Genomic DNA, 20,385 nt, shown 5'->3' on the forward strand with positions numbered 1-20,385 from the left:
GTGGTATAGAAAATAGATGAGGAGGCCCAGGGGAGTCTGCCATCTGGGGGACTCTGGAGGAGGACACGTCAGGAGGACCATCGCAGAGCCATGTCCGTTTCACACACTATTCTCCGGGCGTGGCACGCTTACAGAGAGGGGATTCTAAAGGCATTCCATGTCTGGACAGGCATTCCATGAGCTGAGTCCCCAAGTGCCCAATGCGAGGACACATTTTGATGCCTCCGCCCCCCCCCCACCCCCCCCATGAGATTCATCCACCAGCTGGGGAGAGAGGAGGAGGAATAGGGGGAGCAGGGGGATGAGCGGGTAGAAGGAGGACGTAGGGAAGGTTCGCCTGGATCTGATCCATAGAAGAAACAAGGACGGAAGTCCAGGAAGGAGAACCCCTGCCTCCCTCGTGACCCTGCCTTGAAACACACACACAAACACACACACACATCTACACACACTCGCAGGGTGAGGTGTGGCTATGTGGTGGGCTTAGTAGAGGGCTTGCTGACTGGTTTGCCACCGTTCATCACGGCAGGCTCAGTTGTGCTTTTACTGGGAGGAACAGTCGCCTTAGGAACAGTCTCACCGACATCATGCAACGATGGCTCTCTGTACATGGCAACTGTGGGATGAGAGGAGAAAAAGAGGAATAGAAGGAGGGAAGGGGGTGAGGAAAAGGGAGAGGGAGAGAAAGAGAAGAGATGGAGAGGAAACGAGAGGAGAGAGACAGAAAGCAGAGGGAGAGGAGGAGGGGACAGCCGAGAGTGCGGGAGGTGAAGATGGGTGGGCAAGGTTGAGGGGAAAGAGAGGAAGGAAGAGAGGAGAAGAGGAGAAGGAAGACAAGAGGAGTGTACAGACAGGGACAGAGAGAAAATGACATTGTTAGTATGACCACAGTTTATCAGGTATAATCTTCAATCAAATTTTGTTCAAGCTAGTTCAATGTTTATTTTGTCCTTCACTGTTATTCTGTTTCAGTTTCATTCTCAGAGTTATGGCTAATTTGTCAAGAAGCAAATACTAAAGACAGGCACATAGGCATAGAAAGCAAAATATATCGATACAAAAACTCCACCTTGAAAAGAAACAACAAATGAAGTACACTCAAAAAATGCTCTATGCAAGATTGACGTCAATTACAGGAAGTCTATTCAGCCTGTTTCCTATGCCACCCATACACAGCTCTCTAAGGCCTTCACCTAAATGCAACCAGAGGCTCTGTACACACCTTATACATCAATTTCTTCTGAAACTATCTATGATATACAACCTGTTATCCAGTTTCCCGTTCCTGCTCTGCCCCTGTGTCACTCCTTGGTTGCCTTTGACTTCAGTCAACAGATACTTAGAAGTCCATGTCTTGTTAAAAACTCTACATTCTGTATCAACCTTTTGTTTTTTACTGTGAGCTGACATTTTCGAAGGCTACCAACAGCTAACTCAGTACATCCGTAATTCACCTGATCACTGTAGGCTTTCAGGACTACAGATTTCCTACCGCTTAACACATTTATTTGTAATTTTTGATGTACCTCACGGCCGGACTGGGACAGACAAAGGGCCGGATGTGGCCCCCGGGACGTAAAATGCACCAGGTCTGTTCTCAATGGTGCCATGTATAAATTATGGGCACAGATTGAGCCAGGAGGGATCCCTGGATGAGTCAGCCATCAAGCAGTGACACTCGCTGGCCAGTGAGCATGTGTGGTGTGCATTAACGTGATAGATCTGGGGAGAGGCCAAGGTGGCCTGTGGAACCTCCCTCACCTGGAGGTGTGACGGGCAGATAGACCATGAGCTAGGGGTTAGCAGTGGGGTGGAATATGTGGTTAGGATTGGTTAAAATAGTATTGAAAAAAGGCGGAAAATGGGGGTTTACGTGTCGAGACCTGGTTAAAGTGTGGTTGAATGTATTCTGTTTGTGATGTCATGTGGTTGAGGGTCTTGGGAACTCTCTTTGATGGAGCAGAGCTGGATTGGAACCAAGCTCTTGCAATGCCTGACAGCCTCCTTTAAAAACCAGTGCAATCTCAGCTTGCTTAAGGTCCCTTGACTTGTAGTCATGTCAAAGGGAGCATTAGAGTTCTATTCTGTATAAATAAGTCTAAATTCATGTTTATTGAAATACATATTTATCTCGACACTCTTATTGACTTCTGGAATACGTCATCACAGGTTGATGTTTTGTTAATAGACTGCTGTTGTTAACTGGTGATGTATTGACACACTGTTCTCATTTACCTTCTAATGGCTTGGGCAGAAAGTGGGCCGCTGGTTTGGTCTTCTTTACACGGTTCCCTTTCATGGCTTGTCCATCCTTGTTGAGCCCCAGGAACCAGGCCCGGCCCGACTCCTGCTGCCGGTACAGCATGGACGAGTAGATCACATAGTAGTTCTCAAACACAGACTCTTTAAACTTACACTCCGCTGTGAAGAGTTCCTGTAAAGACAAATCACAGATAGGAGAGGATTAGGATGGTGTGGTAAAACGCCACACCCCCTGACCTGTACATATTGCTGTTCTACAGTCCTGTGCTCTCTGTGAAAGTGAGAGCCGACTGCTGTGGGCACACTGGAGCAGGCACCGTCCTGCAGGAGCAGTGCATTTACTGTACAATCAGCCTTTGATCATGTAGCCATTGACAGAGGTCAAAAAGACACAGTGTGCATTAGCTACATGCTAGTGTGGTACAGATTAATGAAGGGGCAGGCCTAGAAAGTGCCTTGCCAGGTGTAGAGGAGACCATAGCTCCAGATGTCCCCTGAGAGGGCGATACAGCAGAGGCCCGAGGTCAGTTTGAGGCAGACCGCCATTCTGGCTGTAATCATGACAAATGGATGTCTGCTGACAGTGGAACAACCAAAGGAGATAAGAAAGCAGCGCTGATTCTCTGACCGCACGGTAGTTTTGCCCTGGTAGTTTTGCCCTGGTAGTTTGGCCCTGGTAGTTTAGCCATGGTAGTTTGGTTATGGTTGTTTAGCCCTGGTAGTTTGGCCCTGTTAGCTAGGTCCTAGTAGTTTGGCCCTGGTAATTTCATCCTGGTAGTTGGGTCCTGGTATTTAGGTCCTGGTAGTTTAACCTGGTAGTTTGGCCTAATTGTCATGATCATCAGATTATTCCCCACCTTAGACCCATCCCAGCAGGCTTCAGGAGACACCTTGCAATCTCCTGAATGTGTCACATAGGGAGAAGCACCTATGGTATTTCTATGTAAAAGACTGCACAAAGTCAACGATCTCACCATTCTTCACATTCCTGCTCTGCAGTGACTAATGGGAAGCAGAGAACCAAACTGTCCTCCATCTATCTCCTGAGGATGAGGAGAACAGGACGATAATGAAAAGCCTTCCCCACCCTGGCCTGCCCGGCAAAAGCTAAAAATAAAGACACTCATTTGACATTATTAATCAAAGCAAGACTCCTATCTGTCTGAAAAGGAAGTGAAACTCAAGAACAGTTCGAGACACCTACAGTATCATCACACACCTGTCGAGACTAAAGCCAGAATGGGAAAGCTGTGTCTCCTTGGTTGCCAAGACACTAGTTAGTGTATGTGTTGTTGTGGCTTGTAGTAAATCCGATTGGGGTTGAGTAAGGTTAACCCCAGAGTTAGGTACAATCCTGAAGGTTCAGTCCGGTTCAATAGAACACATGTAGCCACATCTTATCAATCAGGAGACTTAAGATATCGTAGATATAGATATCACAAAGATGTCATGCATTATTGCCAAGACAAAGTATATAAAACAGATACATGACAGGGGATATGAATTATCAACCATCAGGTGTCCTCAAATTCACACAGTACATTTACAGAACACATGCCTCTTACACACTTTGGTACACACAGCAGTAACCACTTTACACCTTTCAGTGTTTATTTGTGACACACCTTCAAAAAAGAAATCCTTCAACCTTCTTTTTCTGTGACACCACCACACTCCGACAGGTCGTAAACTACCGATGCTTGACAAGGTTGCAAATACAGGCCGGTTGTTCTTTTTTTCTCCGTTTGAGAGTTGCTCATTAGATGGCAGATTATTTATAGTAACTAAATGTCTTGTTTCCGCATGCTGCACATCACAAGGTAATAGCAGTTATTAGGCCTGTGTTAAATTACTCTTGTCAGAGCTTAACAAGCAGCATGGACTGGACTGGGTTTGGCAGGGCAGCAGAGAAGGAGAGGGGGACGAGCCAGAGACACTTTGAAGTGATATAATGAGGGTTTGAATCAAATGAGATGGCATGATTTGGGTGAGGAAGAAGGAAGAGGGGTAGGCAGGCAAGCTGAGTTTTGAGGGGGGGTTTCTCATGTCCCTGGATGGAAGAGCCTTAAGAAAGTCTATAACAGTACGTACTGCAAACACAAAAACAGCTCAGCTTTAAAGGCCTTGTTGCTTGCTGGAACAAGCGTGGCATTAAGGATTCTGACAAAATCGTAAATATATGAGCTATTTATGAGCTACTATGTCAAAGCGAGATGAGTAGTGTAACTTACTGTATGTCAGTACTTAATGCCTATAAAGTGCCTTTACTCTAATACTTTTTATTGCAATGTGGGCCTACATTAACTGATTTAGCATGATAAGAAAGTGCAGCAAATAATCAAGTACTCACAAACAATCAAGAAGCAAACAGTTCTAACAGTATTACAGTGCCAAATGCCAAGGAACATTGAGACATCACTCTTCAGTTCCAGAAGCAGACACTTGATTATCAACTTGACTATAGGCTGGTGGGCAACTATTGTTGATTACAGATAAATGTTTGCTTGGTCTCAACTAGACAACAAGGCTAAACTCTATTATCCTTCATTTTGTGGCATGTGAGTGTGCGTCTGGGATTCATGTTGTGTTAGCAGAAAGTGTTTATCCACAGGCTACTTATCAAAGGTAACACCAAGGTAGGCTAATTTGGGCTTTTCTACAGAAATTGATGATGAAAGTGATTGTTCCACATCCTAATGTGGATGTTCCCCATCATTAGGTAAAACCTTGTTAGGTGTGAATGCTTATGAAAGCTGTTATCAAAGTTTGACAGGTAATTATTACTGAAGCAGGACATGCTGATTGTAACATGTTGCTGTCATCCCCCAACACCAAGTGTCTCGAACACTCAAACCTGTTTCAAACCACGTCAATCCCAAAGCACAAACACCACTGCTCCCCTTACATCAGTACCTAAACTCGTGTTAAAACATCTTCTCAGAAGTGAGACAGTCTCTGAAGTTTACCGTCACGCTTCCTAGTAATGACTAGTAATTAAATCTACGTCCGCTTCCTGGTCAGCTGACGCACTTCTTGATGCTGGTTGGCTGGCTGCCGAAATTATGCATCGGAACAGGATGGGTTGATTACTCACACTGTAAGCTCCTAACGAGCCTGACATCGTCGGAGCTATCACACAGACCATAATTAGGAGTAATCACGGGGATTTATGGAAATGTGGAGATGTGGGGGCTACGCGGGCTTCTACAGAGGGAACACAGAAGCCGGCATTGGGAATGACTTGAGTTTGAAGAGAGGGAGAGGAAAAGAGATACAGAGAGTAAGACAGTGAGAGGGAAGGAGGCGCTGTCACCGTTTGATTTTGAGTAGGCTTTAAGATGACTCAGAACATCAACAGTACTCTTCTTTTCTCAGGCATGTCGCTAGTTGATTGCATCTCATAATGTCAAATGAGACCTCAACTGTTTTGGTCCTCCATGTCACTGTGCAGGCACTGTCTCGTGACTCTTTGAAAATCCATGATTTCGAAGTGTTTTTTAGAATCAGAAATTGACAGTTATCTCTTGTTTGACTTGCCATTGTTTGTATCTTGGAGAGAAGGAGGGAATGTTTGACCTGTCATGTCATCCGTGTTAATGGTTGCTCAATAGAATGCATGTTTTTTAATGAGCTGTGAAGTTCCATACAAAGTTGCTGCAGCATATGAAAGTGTAGTTGTGAGTACATGGCGTGTGTGTGTGTTTGTGCGTGCATGTGTGTGTGAGTGTGTGTATAATATTATTATGACATTATGTCAGTGTGAATGTGTGTGCACTGGATTGATAGGGAAGGCTCGTTTTAATTTCTCAGCCGTTCTGTAATTGAGCTGGGAGGTGACAGGGGTGTCAGGTCTGTCTTTACTCTGCTCTGATCTGCAGCTTGCTAACTTTATTAAGAAGGGACAACCCCCCTGGTCCCACATGTCGCCCACTACCACCCTGCTCCTCTTGATGCGCCTTCCTCCTTGTTCTCTCCCTTTCTCTGTTCTTCCTTTCTTTCTCTGCTCCTGGGCCATTAAAACATAACACATATCCTAGCACTCGGTCGCCATGGCAACAGCAAGGGGCGCTCCAGAATAGTCCCCACTCCACCCCATCCTCCAGTAAGAGGGAAGGGTTGTCCGCACCTGACTTCTGTCAGAGAAACACGTCTTTGTTTTGGGGTCTATGGTTAGTGTTCTGGTTTTTGTGTCACACTCTCACAGGCTTAGGAGGTTGATCTGCTGACTTATAAACAGCTGTTGCTAGTAAACCCCCAGACTGTATTTGGAGAGAAAAAGCCTGACATTGAAGCAGAGAGAAAGAGAGTATTAGAGCAGGACACACCTCCACAACGGTGGCAAATCGAATCATTTTTGAGGCACAAAACGTCTGATTCTCTCCCCTCTCAATTCCCCTGCCAGCGTCCTCTCGAAATCACTCCCTCCCCGATTTCTGATTGGTCACGCTGTGAATAGGAGGACCATAATTGACCTTGGCCACAGACAGAGCAAGAGAGTGTGAAAGACGAGGGAAAGAGAAAAAAAATACAGAGGAATATTGGGGGAGGGTGGCGAGATGGAGAAAAGAGAGATATTGATAAAGAAAGTCCCAAATAATCAGCACAGTCACCCTCAAGAAGGAGGGAGGGGGAGAGGGGGATGAAAAAAGGAAATAAAAAAGCTAAAGTTTGAAAAAGATGGGCAGAGGGAGAAGGAGACAACAGTTCAGAGGAGGGGATCTATCAGAGAAGAAGAAAACAAAAGGATGTCCACGAGAAAAACATAGGAATAGAACACCAGATAAATGAGGGAGTCCAGAATGACAAGCAGATACAAACACAAGATTGAAGTAGAGAGTAACAAACCAGAAACAGTATCCCTGGGTGTACAAGAAATGTGGTTGGAAGGCGCCTGAAACCAGGGAGATCCTTGTTAACATGCAGAGGGATCTCTCACAGTGATGGAGAATATAACTAAGAAATTGTTTATTCATGCTGCGAGCATATTGCCTATATGAATCCACAACAGTCTCCAGGAAGCTGAACAGCACATCTACTCTCATTTGTATCAGGGTATACTTGTGTGTTCACAGCATCAAACCGGGAGATGGGAGCTATTCTAATGCATGGTCATTTGTTTGAATATCTAAATAAACAAAGTTGGAAAACAAACAGGAAATTGAAATTATATTTTAAAAATTATTTTTCTTCCTGCTGACAAAGGCAACATCAGTTCTAAAGGGTCGGACAGAAAAAGTAGTATCTGTCTGTCTGTCTGTTTATCTGTATGTTTGCCTGCCTGCCTGACTACCTGTCTGCCTGCCTGTCTGCCTGTCTGCCTGTCTGCAAGCCTGCTTTTCTATCTGTCTGTCTGTCTGTTTATCTGTCTGTTTATCTGCAAGCTTGCCTAAATGCCTATCTGTCTGCCTGTCTGTCTGTTGCCTGCCTGTCTGCCTGTCTGCTTGTATGTCTGCAAGCCTGCTTTTCTATCTATCTATCTATCTATCTGTCTGTCTGTCTGTCTGTCTGTTTATCTGTCTGTTTATCTGTCTGTTTTTCTGCATGCCTGCATGCCTGCCTGTCTGTCTGTCTGTCTGCCTGTCTGCTTGTCTGCTTGTCTGCTTGTCTGCTTGTCTGTCTGCAAGCATGCCTTTCTATCTGTGTGTCTGTCTGTTTATCTGCAAGCTTGCCTAAATGCCTCTCTGTCTGTTTATCTGTCTGTTTATCTGTCTGTTTATCTGTCTGTTTATCTGTCTGTTTATCTGTCTGTTTGCCTGCCTGACTGCTTGTCTGTCTGCAAGCCTGCCTTTCTATCTGTCTGTCTGTTTATCTGTCTATCTGTCTGTCTGTCTGTTGCCTATCTGTCTGTCTGTCTGTCTGTTTATCTGTCTGTTTGCCTGCCTGCCTGCCTGCCTGACTGCCACCCTTGCTGCCAGTCTATCTGTCTATCTGTCTGTCTGTCTGTTGCCTGTCTGTCTGTTTATCTGTCTGTTAATCTGTCTGTTTATCTGTCTGTCTGTCTGCCTGCCTGCCTGCCTCCCTTGCTGCCAGTCTATCTGTCTATCTGTCTATCTATCTGTCTGTCTGTCTGTCTGTCTGTCTGTCTGTCTGTCTGTCTGCAAGCCTGCCTTTCTATATGTCTGTCTGTCTGCCTGTCTGCTTGTCTGTCTGCAAGCCTGCCTTTCTATATGTCTGTCTGTCTGTCTGTCTGCTAGATTACCTGCCATCCTGCCAGCATGTCTACCTGGCTTTCAGCCTTTCTGTCTTCCTGCATGTCTGTTATGCAGAGGGGGCTGACCCGATCACACAGTGATTATAAAGTAATACATTTCTTGGCTTGGCAGACACAAGCTCCAGTGCTCTGACAGCTCCAGTGCTCTAATCCCAGAAACGACTGCCAGATGGAGCACTCAGGGTGATGCCAGACATCTCCAACCTTCAAAACCAAACACTCGACTCATTTAATTTGGACTCTATCTTGTTCATCATTATCAAATGAGTCAATGTTGTGCTTGGGCTTGTTGTGAATATGCCTTGAGAGAGCCTGTTCTATTCTTACTATTATTTTATTGTTGAAGTAGCCCTGGGTGTGGAACAAAGCTATAGCAAGGCATTATCCTTGAGTTTTCATGCTTGGCATGCGGCTGACGTCCACATTATTTACTTTGTTTATTTGAAGTGTTAAAGTACGTCCTTGGGGAACAACGCTGATTCCATGAGACCCAGTGATAATTATGTTCACATGACTATTACTGTCTCGCTTGGAATCTCTTTGAAGACTTGGAAAGCCTTTCTGGATGTGGAGGATATGCCTTGTTGTTTAGTCCAACGCATCCACTCACGTGACAGTTACACTGACAGCATGACTTATAACATTTACAACCCGACAGTTTTGGAAAAGAAAAAAAAAAGATTCTGTCATGCCATGTTTTAAAACTTTTTTTCCCCTCGTCAAGCGGAGAGCAAACAGGGTCGTACATACACACATACACACAAACAAACACCATCTCATCTTCTCTCTGAAGTACAAGGTGCAGCCCATCTAACCACACTGTACAGTCTTTAGAAATTCCCAGTTTTCAAGCTGGTTTCTTCAATAAAACACCGTCAAAGTGACTGCCACTTCTTTTTCAGCCCTCCCTTTGTTTCTTCCACATCTCCCCCTGCTCACATCAAGGAAACTATCTATTTTTGAGAAGTGGGTGACAAAAAGCACTGATGCTTTTACAGTGTTTGGAGACCAGAAGCACTTAAGCTTTCAATAGAGACTCCCCAAGGACACTGACCTTTTAGATGCCTTTAGAATTTTAACACTAGCCTCGTGGAAGTCCACAAAAAACTGCTAGGCACACACACACGCACATACATGCACAGTCACACACACATACACACCCACACACACACACAGTACATGCACACACACATAGACATGCACACATACACACACACAGCCTTTTCACTGCAATGTATGTTTTAGTGCTTCCTCTGTTTCAGTACAGCTCAAATAGGAAGGTGGAAAAAAAGAAGAAAAAAAAAGAAGAAAAGAAAAGAAGAAAAAAAAAAGAAAGAAAAAAACGCAATTTCAAAAGGCAGAGGCGGTGCACCTACAGCAGCTATGCTTTCATTCGGATAAATCATTCAAAGAGCCATCCTTGGTTGTGAGAAGGACCCTCTCTTAGCTCCCTCTCTGAGATGCAGAGGGCTGGAGTAGACCAGTGGAAGGAGTCAGCTGTAAGTGAGTGAGCAGAGCTACCTCAGGGCTGAGATGCTCATATCTCCACGAGCAGCAAAGCTCCTGGACCTGACCTGCCTCTCTCAGCCACTTGTTAGAGTAAACACAAACCCTGAGTGTGTGTATGTGTGTGTAGTGTGTTGATCTGTAAGTGGAGGCCAGATCTGTGTCAGCGCTCCCAGGTCTCTGGTAGATTGGTCAGTCAGCTTTGGTCAAGCTAACATAGTCCTCTCTTGACTGGGTCAGGTGCACTGGTCTTTCATACAGTACACACTAAAACAGAGAGAGAGAGAGAGAGAGAGAGAGAGAGAGAGAGAGAGAGAGAGAGAGAGAGAGAGAGAGAGAGAGAGAGAGAGAGAGAGAGAGAGAGAGAGAGGATAAACTGGTTACTGTGTCGGTTGTCCCCTTCCGTGAGTCAGGGTTCCCCCAAGAACCGAGGTTGCTGTGGTGCCACGAGAGAGATGAGTTTGTGTGTGTGTATGTATGTAACTGTGTCCCACTTTAAGCAAGTCATTGCTTGTATGCTGTATTATAAATGAAGGCAAATAACATTTTGGCACATCAAATGTCTTTCCAAATACACACCTTTTTGGGCATGACTACAGCTAATTCTGTAGCTTTGATTGCTTTGACATCAAAGGATTAACTGTGGGTAATAAATAGCATAGCATAGCCCAGACAGGCCCTGGAAGTTTTAATTCAGATTCTTTTCATTTTGGCTTTCACTGCAAGGAAATCTTGTCTTGCAGGATATACTGTACGTAATTGTAGCATCCATCACTGGAAAATGCATGTATTCCTGCCAGGTCTAGACTGGGACTGAAAAACAGCCCGGGACTTTGAAACGGACACCTGCCCACGATCGTGTATTATTATTATAAAAATAAAAAAAATCATAATGCTGCGGACGTTTTACCGGCCGTTCAGGAAATCTCCTGACTCTCCCGACGGCCAGTCCGAACCTGATTCCTGCTGACCTGCATCATATGACTAGTGTTTTAATGACGTCACATACATTAGTATTAGTCAAATGTAGTACCCATGAGAGTTTGGTGGGTCAGGGGTCATAGGTCAATGGATAAGTGAATACGTTTTACATCATAATACATAACTGTTAGCGTTCTTATGCAGAGTTATGACTAAACCATGGGATTAGTCACAAAGACATTGCACCATGGATACATTAGTAGTATGTGCACTGGCAACGCACAAACACAACGTTCAAACATGCACGCACACAAACACACACACTGTTTGTCTGCGTGTGTTGGGGATGACAGGGTAGGACAACCAGATGAACAGGGTGGCATGGCTGGCAGGTTAGCATGGCTGGCAGGGTGGTATAGCTCCAGGGCAGAAATATGCCCACACGTACATGTTAGTTAAATCATTTCCCAGCACCGCGAGCCCAGCTATCAGATAGTCCTGAAGCATCATCTGCTGTAATCCAGCAGAGTAGCCATGGAAAAGCCAGGTAATCCTATGGCCGTCCTGTACAGCACTGGTAAAGCGAAATACAGAGAGGAATGGACACAATGGGAAACACATCGAGCCGTGCACACCGACACATGACCCTGCACGTACACACACGGAGTCAGCCATGCAGCTCAGGCTCACTGGGGGCAGGAGAGGAATCTCTAGCAGTCGGCCAGGAGAGCGAAAGCCATGGTTTGGATACAGCAGGAATGCTAAACCAGCCAGACAGCCAGACAGGCAGGTCTAGATATCTGGTAGAAACTGTCTCCAGTAGGAAGACAAATAAAACCATCCAAAACCAGCTGACAGATCACAGTTGTATTGCTCTCTTTGTCGCTCTCTTTGTCACTCTCTCTCTCTCTCTCTCTCTCTCTCTCTCTCTCTCTCTCTATGTATCTCTTTGTCTTTCGCCTGTCCTTCTCTTTGTCTTTGGTTGTCTTTCTCTCTCTGTGTCTTTCTCTCCCATGCATGCAAACACTGTCACCTAAACAACTTACCTACACCTTCACCCAACCACACAGACATCAATTCCCGTGACAGACTGGCGAGCAGGGCGTGTTCTATCTCGGGTCTAATCGGAGCAGGTGATGAGGCATGCGTCCGACAGCCACATCAGACTACTTCAGGATTCCTCCCTCTTATCAGATACAGCTGATACCGTCTGCAGGAATATCCTTATCATTAGCATTACAGGGTGTCTGCAGATCAAACTGATACAGCACGCCTGCATGTTTTCCAAGGCCCAGATGGCGGGGTTTTTAATACAATCTTCCGACAGTTTATTTCATATTGCTCCAGGGAGATTAAAGTCACTGTACTTATCACAACACACACATTGGGGAGAAGGAGTTGCAGCCCCAGGCTGTTTGTCCTATCGGCTAGTCCTGTCCTGATGTTGCATTATGCTAATAAACAGTCACACCGTCAAGAGTATTGGTACTATCCAAAGTCCTTACAGCAAAACGTTTCCCTCTTTCTTTTAGCATGTCTGGAAAACATGAATGTGTTTACAGCACACATAAACATTGCGGCGTTTACAGTTCATGTTAATTGGTAGGTCAAAATGTTTTTAGAAGACACCTTGTTTGCAATAACAGACCATATTGATTGATTAGAGCAGCAGTGTACATAGATGACTCAGTAGAGCAACAGGGGACATGCTTTATACCAAAGGGGAATGAGAGTGACCTGCTTTTCAAACCGCTTGTTTTTACATAAAACTGTAACCTTTCTCCCCTGATTCAGCACCTCCCCAACCTGTGAGCACATTCCCTGTGTGTGTGTGTGTGTGTGTGTGTGTGTTTGTGTGTGTGCGTGTGTGAGTGTGTGTATGTGAGTGTGTGTTTGTGTAGTGCAGTACAGTAAGCTTGGTATGATGTATGACTAAATAGCCCTTTGTAAATATCTACCTAGCTAAGTATCATATCACACGAATACACACACACACACACTTGTGGTTGACACTTGTGGTTGTAATGTGGTTTCGACAGTTTCTTCAGTTGCAGTCTTCTAGCCCTGGGTGAGGTTGCGTGTGGCTGGGTGAGGTTGGGTGAAGAGTCCAAGTCAGTAAGCAGGACAGACTGTAGCGAATGAATTCTCATGATTCAGTCTTGCCTCTCTCTCCCTCTCTCCTTCTCTGTCTTTCTCTTCATCTCTCTCTCTCTCTCTCTCTCCCTCTCTCTCTCTCTCTCTCTCTCTCTCTCTCCATCTCGTCAGCCTGTACACCCCCCAACCCCCCTCCACCTAAAGCCCTCTCTGTGACATTCTCTTTAGGAACAAGACTAACCTCCCTGTCGACAGGGAGGTTGGTGTGAGCACCCAGTTCCAGCTCACCCTGAGTGGTTCAACACGGGCGGGCGAGGCCAGCGAGAGGGCGCCAAGAACGCAGACGGTGTGTCACTATTTGAAAGCGGGCGATGTTCGAGCACCGCTCGCGTCGGTCCGAACCGGCGTCCCGTTGGTTCTCATTTGCACGTTACATTGCACTTGAGGCAACAAGCACAAGTACGCCATTTGTATTAGCACGGTGCTTGACATTTACACACTGGGAAAGCAATTAGGACAGCATTAGGGTCATAATGTGGTGAGCGGCCGGGCAGCAGTTCTGAGGACGAACTAACGTGTGTATTCAAGGGGAAAGGAGGATGATGGCGTGAGCACTCATACAGACTGAGCTGTAAGTGCCCTGGCAGACTGACACACTCACGCAAACACTTACATGCACACGCACTTATTCTCAAAAGGCTGGTTAGTTGGAGGAGACTACGCCCTGTATTGTCTGGTTCATCTCTAGCGGTTGTTGTCTAGACACACTGTCCCCTGGTACAGTAAACAGCTAAACAAAACACAAACACTTCCCTACCAGCTCCACAATAATCCGTTCTCATAGCCTAAACTTGTTCATAATTATTCTGTTGATGAGACAGAATCATTTCCAGGGGGTTTGTTGAGCATACTGCCTACTAACTGGGTCTAAGTAGTAGCATGACGCTGACACAGTCCCAGAGATATAGCCAGACACAGGCCTGACCTTTCAATGACACCCTGGTTCACTCTCATCAGTAGATGAGAACCAGCTTGTCCTTTCAACCCCAGCCAATCCGGAGCCAGGAAGGTAGATACGGTTGGATGTAAAAGGTGAGCCAGCCAGTAAAATGCCAAGAGATGACCCCCCTTTGCTAGTGACCTGACCCAGCTGATTGGGTGAGAGTACAGGAAAAGGCCCACGGATGAGGAGTTCATGTCAGCACACTGCTCTACACGCAAGCTTTTAAAGGGATGGTTCACCATGAAAGCATGCCTCAATCAGATGGCTTCCTGTGCTGAAAAATTGCTAATACGATAGACACCAGGGCCTTTGTTCATTGATTAAAGGGTGAAAGATTGTATCCCTCTTTCCCGTTGGTTGACTGAAACCAAAATTTGCAAACATGCCGGCTGGGTGTAGTGGATGACGCAAGTGTAATTTTGTGCAGCATGAAAGTAATGTCTTTCAAGGAGATTTGAAACACTGGTCAACTTTCACTTACGTTTTACGGCCACGGCCATTTTGAAAAATTGGGCCTCAAATGTACTTGTGCATAGGGATGGCACTGAAGCATATACTGTAGTACTGATTAGAACTAATGGATAGTGGGGCTACAGTGGTGGACGTGAACAGAAGATAGCTCTGTTTCCGTTTTCTTCGTTCAGACCTTGCCAGGTGGTCTCCCGCTAATGGTCTGCACCTTTGTGCTTTGCCAATTGTCTCTGGAGGAGCGGATCTTTCGCGTAATTGCTCCTCATGGTCTTTTCTCTCTAAAAGGTTTTTCCTGGTATTTTCTGAGGGTTTAGGTTGGTAGGAGTGCTGATCTGTGCAGCCCTTTGTGAGATAACTTGCAAAAAGGGCTATACACAGTAAAGTTGGATTTGATTTGAAGGTAGGACCCACTGCTGAGCGTATCATCTTCATCCATCTGGCTCTACGACAGCATATGGGATGCCAATGAAAGCTGATCCCATCCAAACCGATCAGGTGTCTTATAATAAATTAGGTATACCCTAAACAGGGGTTCCCAATCCTGGTCCTCGGGCCTCCCTGCCCTGAATGTTTTAGATGTTTCCCTGCTCCAAACACACCTGATTCAAATGAATGGTCGTTATCCAAGCCTGATAACGACCATTCATTTGAATCAGGTGTGTTGTGTAATCAACACACCTGACACCTGGACCAGGATTGGGAACCCCTGCCCTAAAGAATAGTCCTTTAGAGGTCATCACAGGACAGAGCTGCAATCAATAACACATCCCAACCAAGGGCCATGGAGTGGGGATTGGGGGCAGAGGGGGCTGGTGCGGGCGGGGTGGAGCAGGGGCGAGTCAGAGGTGCTCGGGGATGTCTGAGAGCACTTTGGCTGTGCGTGACCACAGCAACATCCCCACCATCGGCTTCTCGTTCAGCCCCCCCCCCCCGCAGCGCAGGCTCATTTCACACGGAGGGGAAGAGGAACGTGAATAATTGTTCCTCGCCTCTTTGGAATAGCCACGCCTCAGGGATGGATCAGGTCTGAAATGACTCCTCTTCACCCCCTACCCCTATCCCGCCTCCCACCCCCACCCCCTTTGAAGATAGCGTTCAGCCTACGTGATGGGAAAGTAATTGAACGGTGTTCGTCTTTAATAGTATATTAAGAAGGTTATGGGTTTGGGCCCAGCTTATGAATTTGTGTGTTGTTAATAATGGCGCCTCCTCTGTCAGACAAGGGCTGCTGGGATGGCTACAGTACACTGATTTTATTGGCTGGAGTGGGACTTTCCCCTCACATACACTGCTGGGGGGGGGGGGGGTTCCCCCCTCCCTGCCTTCCTCCTTCCCACCAATCAATACTCTGTTCTTTCCAGTCTTTTGCCTTCTCATTATCTGTCAACGCCAGCTAAATTCTAGCCAGCTCCCACACTCCTACTGGTCCTCTGTACCCCTGGTGACGGTTGTGTTTCCCCCCTCTTCATCCCGTTTTTGTAAAGAGGCGGGCATGTGGCCGGAGGGAGGTGGCTGGGGCAGGGAGAGCCCCCGGTTGACGGACAGATCAATGGCGGGGGTGGTGGCCTCTGTTATGGTTGGGCTGGACACTAGGGAGACCGGGGGAGGCAGTAGAGGGGAGGGAGAGTAGCGGAGAGGGGATGGAGTAGAAGGGAGGGGGTCAGGGGAGGGAATAGAGGGTGGACCTGTGAAGGGAGAGGACGGGAGTTGAGCGTGGTCTGTGGAGGCCATGGGAGGAGTAGGGGTAGGGATACTGTATGTGTACTGCTAGGCCCAAACTGTACATGGTTGTCTTACGTATACTGTTCTTTCCAGGAGGATCGTGAGAGCCTTCTACAGGGTCAACAGCTCGGCACTGAATTCAGAATTTTAATTTATGTACGTCATTTAAAAACGAACGACACCAAATAGGAATGCTTGCAGGTCTCACTCATCTTGTAAGCTGTTCAATGTGCATGTATGCCTATTTTCCCATCTAGTCACTAGGTCACATGGCCACTGAAATAACTCTGTAGTTTCTACGCGGTCTCTTTTCTTTATCCATCACACCTCCTTCATACCGTTATCAATCACGCTCCAAACAGTCTAGCCTCTCAACCCCTCACTCTCTCTCTCTCTCTTTCTTTCTATCTCTCTCTCTCATCTCTGTCCAATAACCTTTTTGCTCTCCAAAAATCTTGAGAATAACAATGCGTTCCAAAATCCGTACGGCCCATCCAAGTAGTGTTTAGTAACTATTCAACAATCCAACATCGAGCAACAGAAACACAAATAATATCTGATTATCTTATTTCTCCCTCCCTCTCTCTCTCTCTCTCTCTCTCTCTCTCTCCCCCCTAAACTCCCACTCAATCTATCTCTGCATCTCTTTACCGTATCATTAAAGCGTCACGTAAACCAGTTGCTCACACAACAGCAAAGAAGGCACATCACCCCACCTGTAATTATTCATTGAGTGATAGATGGAGAGAAAGGGAGATTAAAAGGGAGCATGCAAAAGCATATGTATATATATAGTGATGATCGGAGGTAGGGGAGACAGGAGCTATAGGGAGAGAAGAGGAGAGGAGGAATACAATAAAGAGAAAGGGCGAGTGGTGAAACTGGAACGATAGAGGGAAAGAGGATTACAATACTGATAGAAAAGGAGAAAATGAGAGGAGGGCAACATCGGTGAAAGAAGGAGAGAGAAAAGTAGAGGGGTGAAACAACCAAGACTGTAGAAGCTCAGAGACTTGAGAGGACGGAAGCAGGAGTGATAGAAGGAGAGAGAAAAGGAGAGGGGTTACTAAAAGAACTGTTGACCTGGGGAGAACACGTCTCTACTGGGGTTGTTATGAGTTATTGTTCAGAGAAGCGTATATCCCTACAGTGAGGACTAACACAGTACTGCCCAGACCTAGGTGCTATCAGTGTGTGCGTGTGTGTGTGTGTGTGTGTGTGTGTGTGTGTGTGTGTGCGTGACTCAGTGATGCAGACCGTGGCATATGATGCTCCTCTTCATTGTGATGAGTCACAATGGCTGGGATACCCAAACTCAAAACAGAATAGAATAGTCTGGCATCTACTGTCATGCAAAATAGATTACAGTCTAGTGTCTACTGTCAGACAGAAAATAAAATGGTTTTATATACACTCTAAGCAGAGTACCCTTCCAAACTTCACATTGGCACCCTGACAAATTATGATTGCTATAACTGTATCATTAAACAACAGTCAATCCTTACAATGACTTTACTGCCAAATAAACATATTCCTATTTCCCCTTTCTTCTCTGCTTCCTGCCAGCAATTGGTTGAATATATGAAGGTTTGGACAAGTAAATTGATTACCCATGAGCATTTTTGTTAATGGGTTCATTTTTGCATTAAGTTAATTAGTCATGGGCACCCACATGGGACTGGCTTTGGCTAACAGAATGCATTAAAGTGTGCGACAAGATGAGCCAAATGTATATATAATTATGTATATGTATTTGCTGAATTAAAGATATTTGGGTAACACTTTATAATAAGTCAACGCTTTTTGGCATTTACAAAGTGTTAACTAATAGTTAGTTAATCCTTTATAAAACATTTAGAAACATTAACAATACATTATTAAATAGTTAATAAGCTTATTATTAAACGCTATGTTGATCATTAATAAACACTGTTAAAAATTATGTATTTTATTCATAATACAATTCATAAGGTGTTTGATAACTGCATTATCATACTTTATAGACAGCTTGTTAATATAGTTGCAAACCAGTAGTTTAAAAGGTGTTAATGGTACATGAGCTGGTATAGAAAGCATTAGCAAATGGTGAACAAACCATTTACATTACCTTTATAAAGCATGAGTAAATAACTAACAACATATTTACTTATGTCTTTATATTATGTATGCCAAGTCGAATACAGGATGTACACTATGCTTTGCAGATATCTGAACAACTATTTTATAAAGACTTACTAATGATGCAACTTGTGATTAGTAATGCAAGTTATAAAGCATTTACTAACTGTTAGTTAAGGCTGTTGCGTGACCTAATCTAAAGTGTGAACTATTTATGCCTTATTAAGCATTTATAGAAAGACTATAGGCCTATAGATGTTGTGTTTTTTTTGTTTTTTTTTGAAGAAATAGCTGTTAATTTATTTACCTGGGTAATAAAATAGTATTTTATTTCCATTAAGAAGCGATACAGTAGAATTGGTATAAAAGTTGGTTACCCAAAGCTGTATTTTATTTTCAAAAAATGGCTGTAATAAACTGCAAATGTTTAGCTACTCCTCGACAGGTCTGCAAACGCCTTTGAAAGCAGAGATTTGTTAAAACGTTTGTTAACCGAGACCGTAGGTCGAGGGTTACAAACAAATCGTTTTAACAAATTGAGGCGACAAAGCGTTTGCTGACCTGTCGAAGAGTAAACATTTGGTTTCTTATATACTACAACAATACGTGGGAAGATCCCAAATCAAACACGGCGAATCTGGAGCAGACGCCATCTTGTCAGAGCAATCAGTGGCACGTGTACTGGTGACGTCACTACATCTCCAAGGCAACATATCAACAACTCTTTGGAGAACGTCTTCTGAACCAATAAGAACAGCATATTGGTTCAATTGCAACAACAGTACGAGCGTTCTGATTGGCTAATGGGTAGTCATGCCAGCCGCGTATTACGTCTTTATATTCTATGCGCGTTTTGACCTGCGGTCTGATACGTATTCTTATTGCCCTCCGCTGATGTCATCTTCAAAATGAGCTAGGTCGAGGAGTTTTACTATCCAGATGACAATGAAGACATCAACAGCGACGAGGAAATTCTTAACTTTCTAAAAGAGCAGAAAAGTGTGAACACAGAGAGATAAACGACAAGCGCTAGGCAGATTGCTAGGTTTGGTTGCTCAGATTTCAGATTGGTTGCTACTGTAGGTACTGTAGGTGCTAACACCTGAAACACACCGTGTGAAGACTTGAGTAGAGCTGAACAAAACGACATGTTTTAAATGAAAAGAGCTAAAAATGCCATATAATAAACAACTTACTAATCTCGACCGTTCGGTCATGCCGGGAAATAGGTCGAGGAAGTCAGGTGGCTGAGCGGTGATGGAATCGGGCTAGTAATCCGAAGGTTGCCAGTTCGATTCCCCGTCATGCCAACTGACGTTGTGTCCTTGGGCAAGGCACTTCACCCTACTTTCCTCGGGGGAATGTCCCTGTACTTACTGTAAGTCGCTCTGGATAAGAGCGTCTGCTAAATGACTAAATGTAAATGTAAATATCAAACTGAGGTTATAAGTATCGACCGCTGTCACTCTCGGCTAGCAGAGCTAAGTACTGTAGTTAGTAAGACACATGCCTGTCATTACTTCAATAAAATAGTAATTTTGTGTATCACATTGTGTTGTGTCTGTTTCCTTTTGAGAAACGTATGTTCAGCCTTTGTGAATGTGAGGTTCGAGAATGGACATGAATACCTTAATAAATAACTTATAAATGTTTAATAAGGCATAGATAGTTCACACTTTAGATTAGGTCACGCAAAAGCCTTAACTAACAGTTAGTAAATGCTTTATAACTTGCATTACTAATCACAAGTTGCATCATTAGTAAGTGTTTATAAAATAGTTGTTATGATACCTTTGTGAATGTGAGGTTTGAGAATGGACAAGAACACCTTAATAAATAACACAAAAGCCTTAACTAACTGTTAGTAAATGCTTTATAACTTGCATTACTAATCACAAGTTGCATCATTAGTAAGTGTTTATAAAATAGTTTTTAAGACATCTGCTAAGTATTAGTGTACATCATGTATTCGACTTGGCGTACATTAATTAAAGACATAATTAAATATGTTGTTAGTTATTTACTCATGCTTTGTAAAGGTAATGTAAATGGTTTGTTCACCATTTGCTAATGCTTT

General features: G+C 44.6%; 1 protein-coding gene across 2 annotated transcripts in view; it reads right to left on the reverse strand.

Moving 5' to 3' along the window:
• Positions 1–470: 470 nt before the first annotated feature.
• The window catches only part of fgf14 (fibroblast growth factor 14), an 85,250-nt gene continuing 65,335 nt past the window's right edge, over positions 471–20,385 (reverse strand). For both annotated transcript variants that reach the window (XM_067255089.1, XM_067255090.1), the window contains exons 4-5: positions 2,236–2,434; positions 471–616 (exon numbers count right to left, since the gene is read on the reverse strand). In XM_067255089.1, the coding sequence (XP_067111190.1) occupies positions 471–616; positions 2,236–2,434 (345 nt within the window). The remainder of the gene's footprint in view (positions 617–2,235; positions 2,435–20,385) is intronic.

Source organism: Osmerus mordax, chromosome 2 (genome assembly GCF_038355195.1).
Source record: "Osmerus mordax isolate fOsmMor3 chromosome 2, fOsmMor3.pri, whole genome shotgun sequence".
NCBI classification, from domain to species: domain Eukaryota; kingdom Metazoa; phylum Chordata; class Actinopteri; order Osmeriformes; family Osmeridae; genus Osmerus; species Osmerus mordax.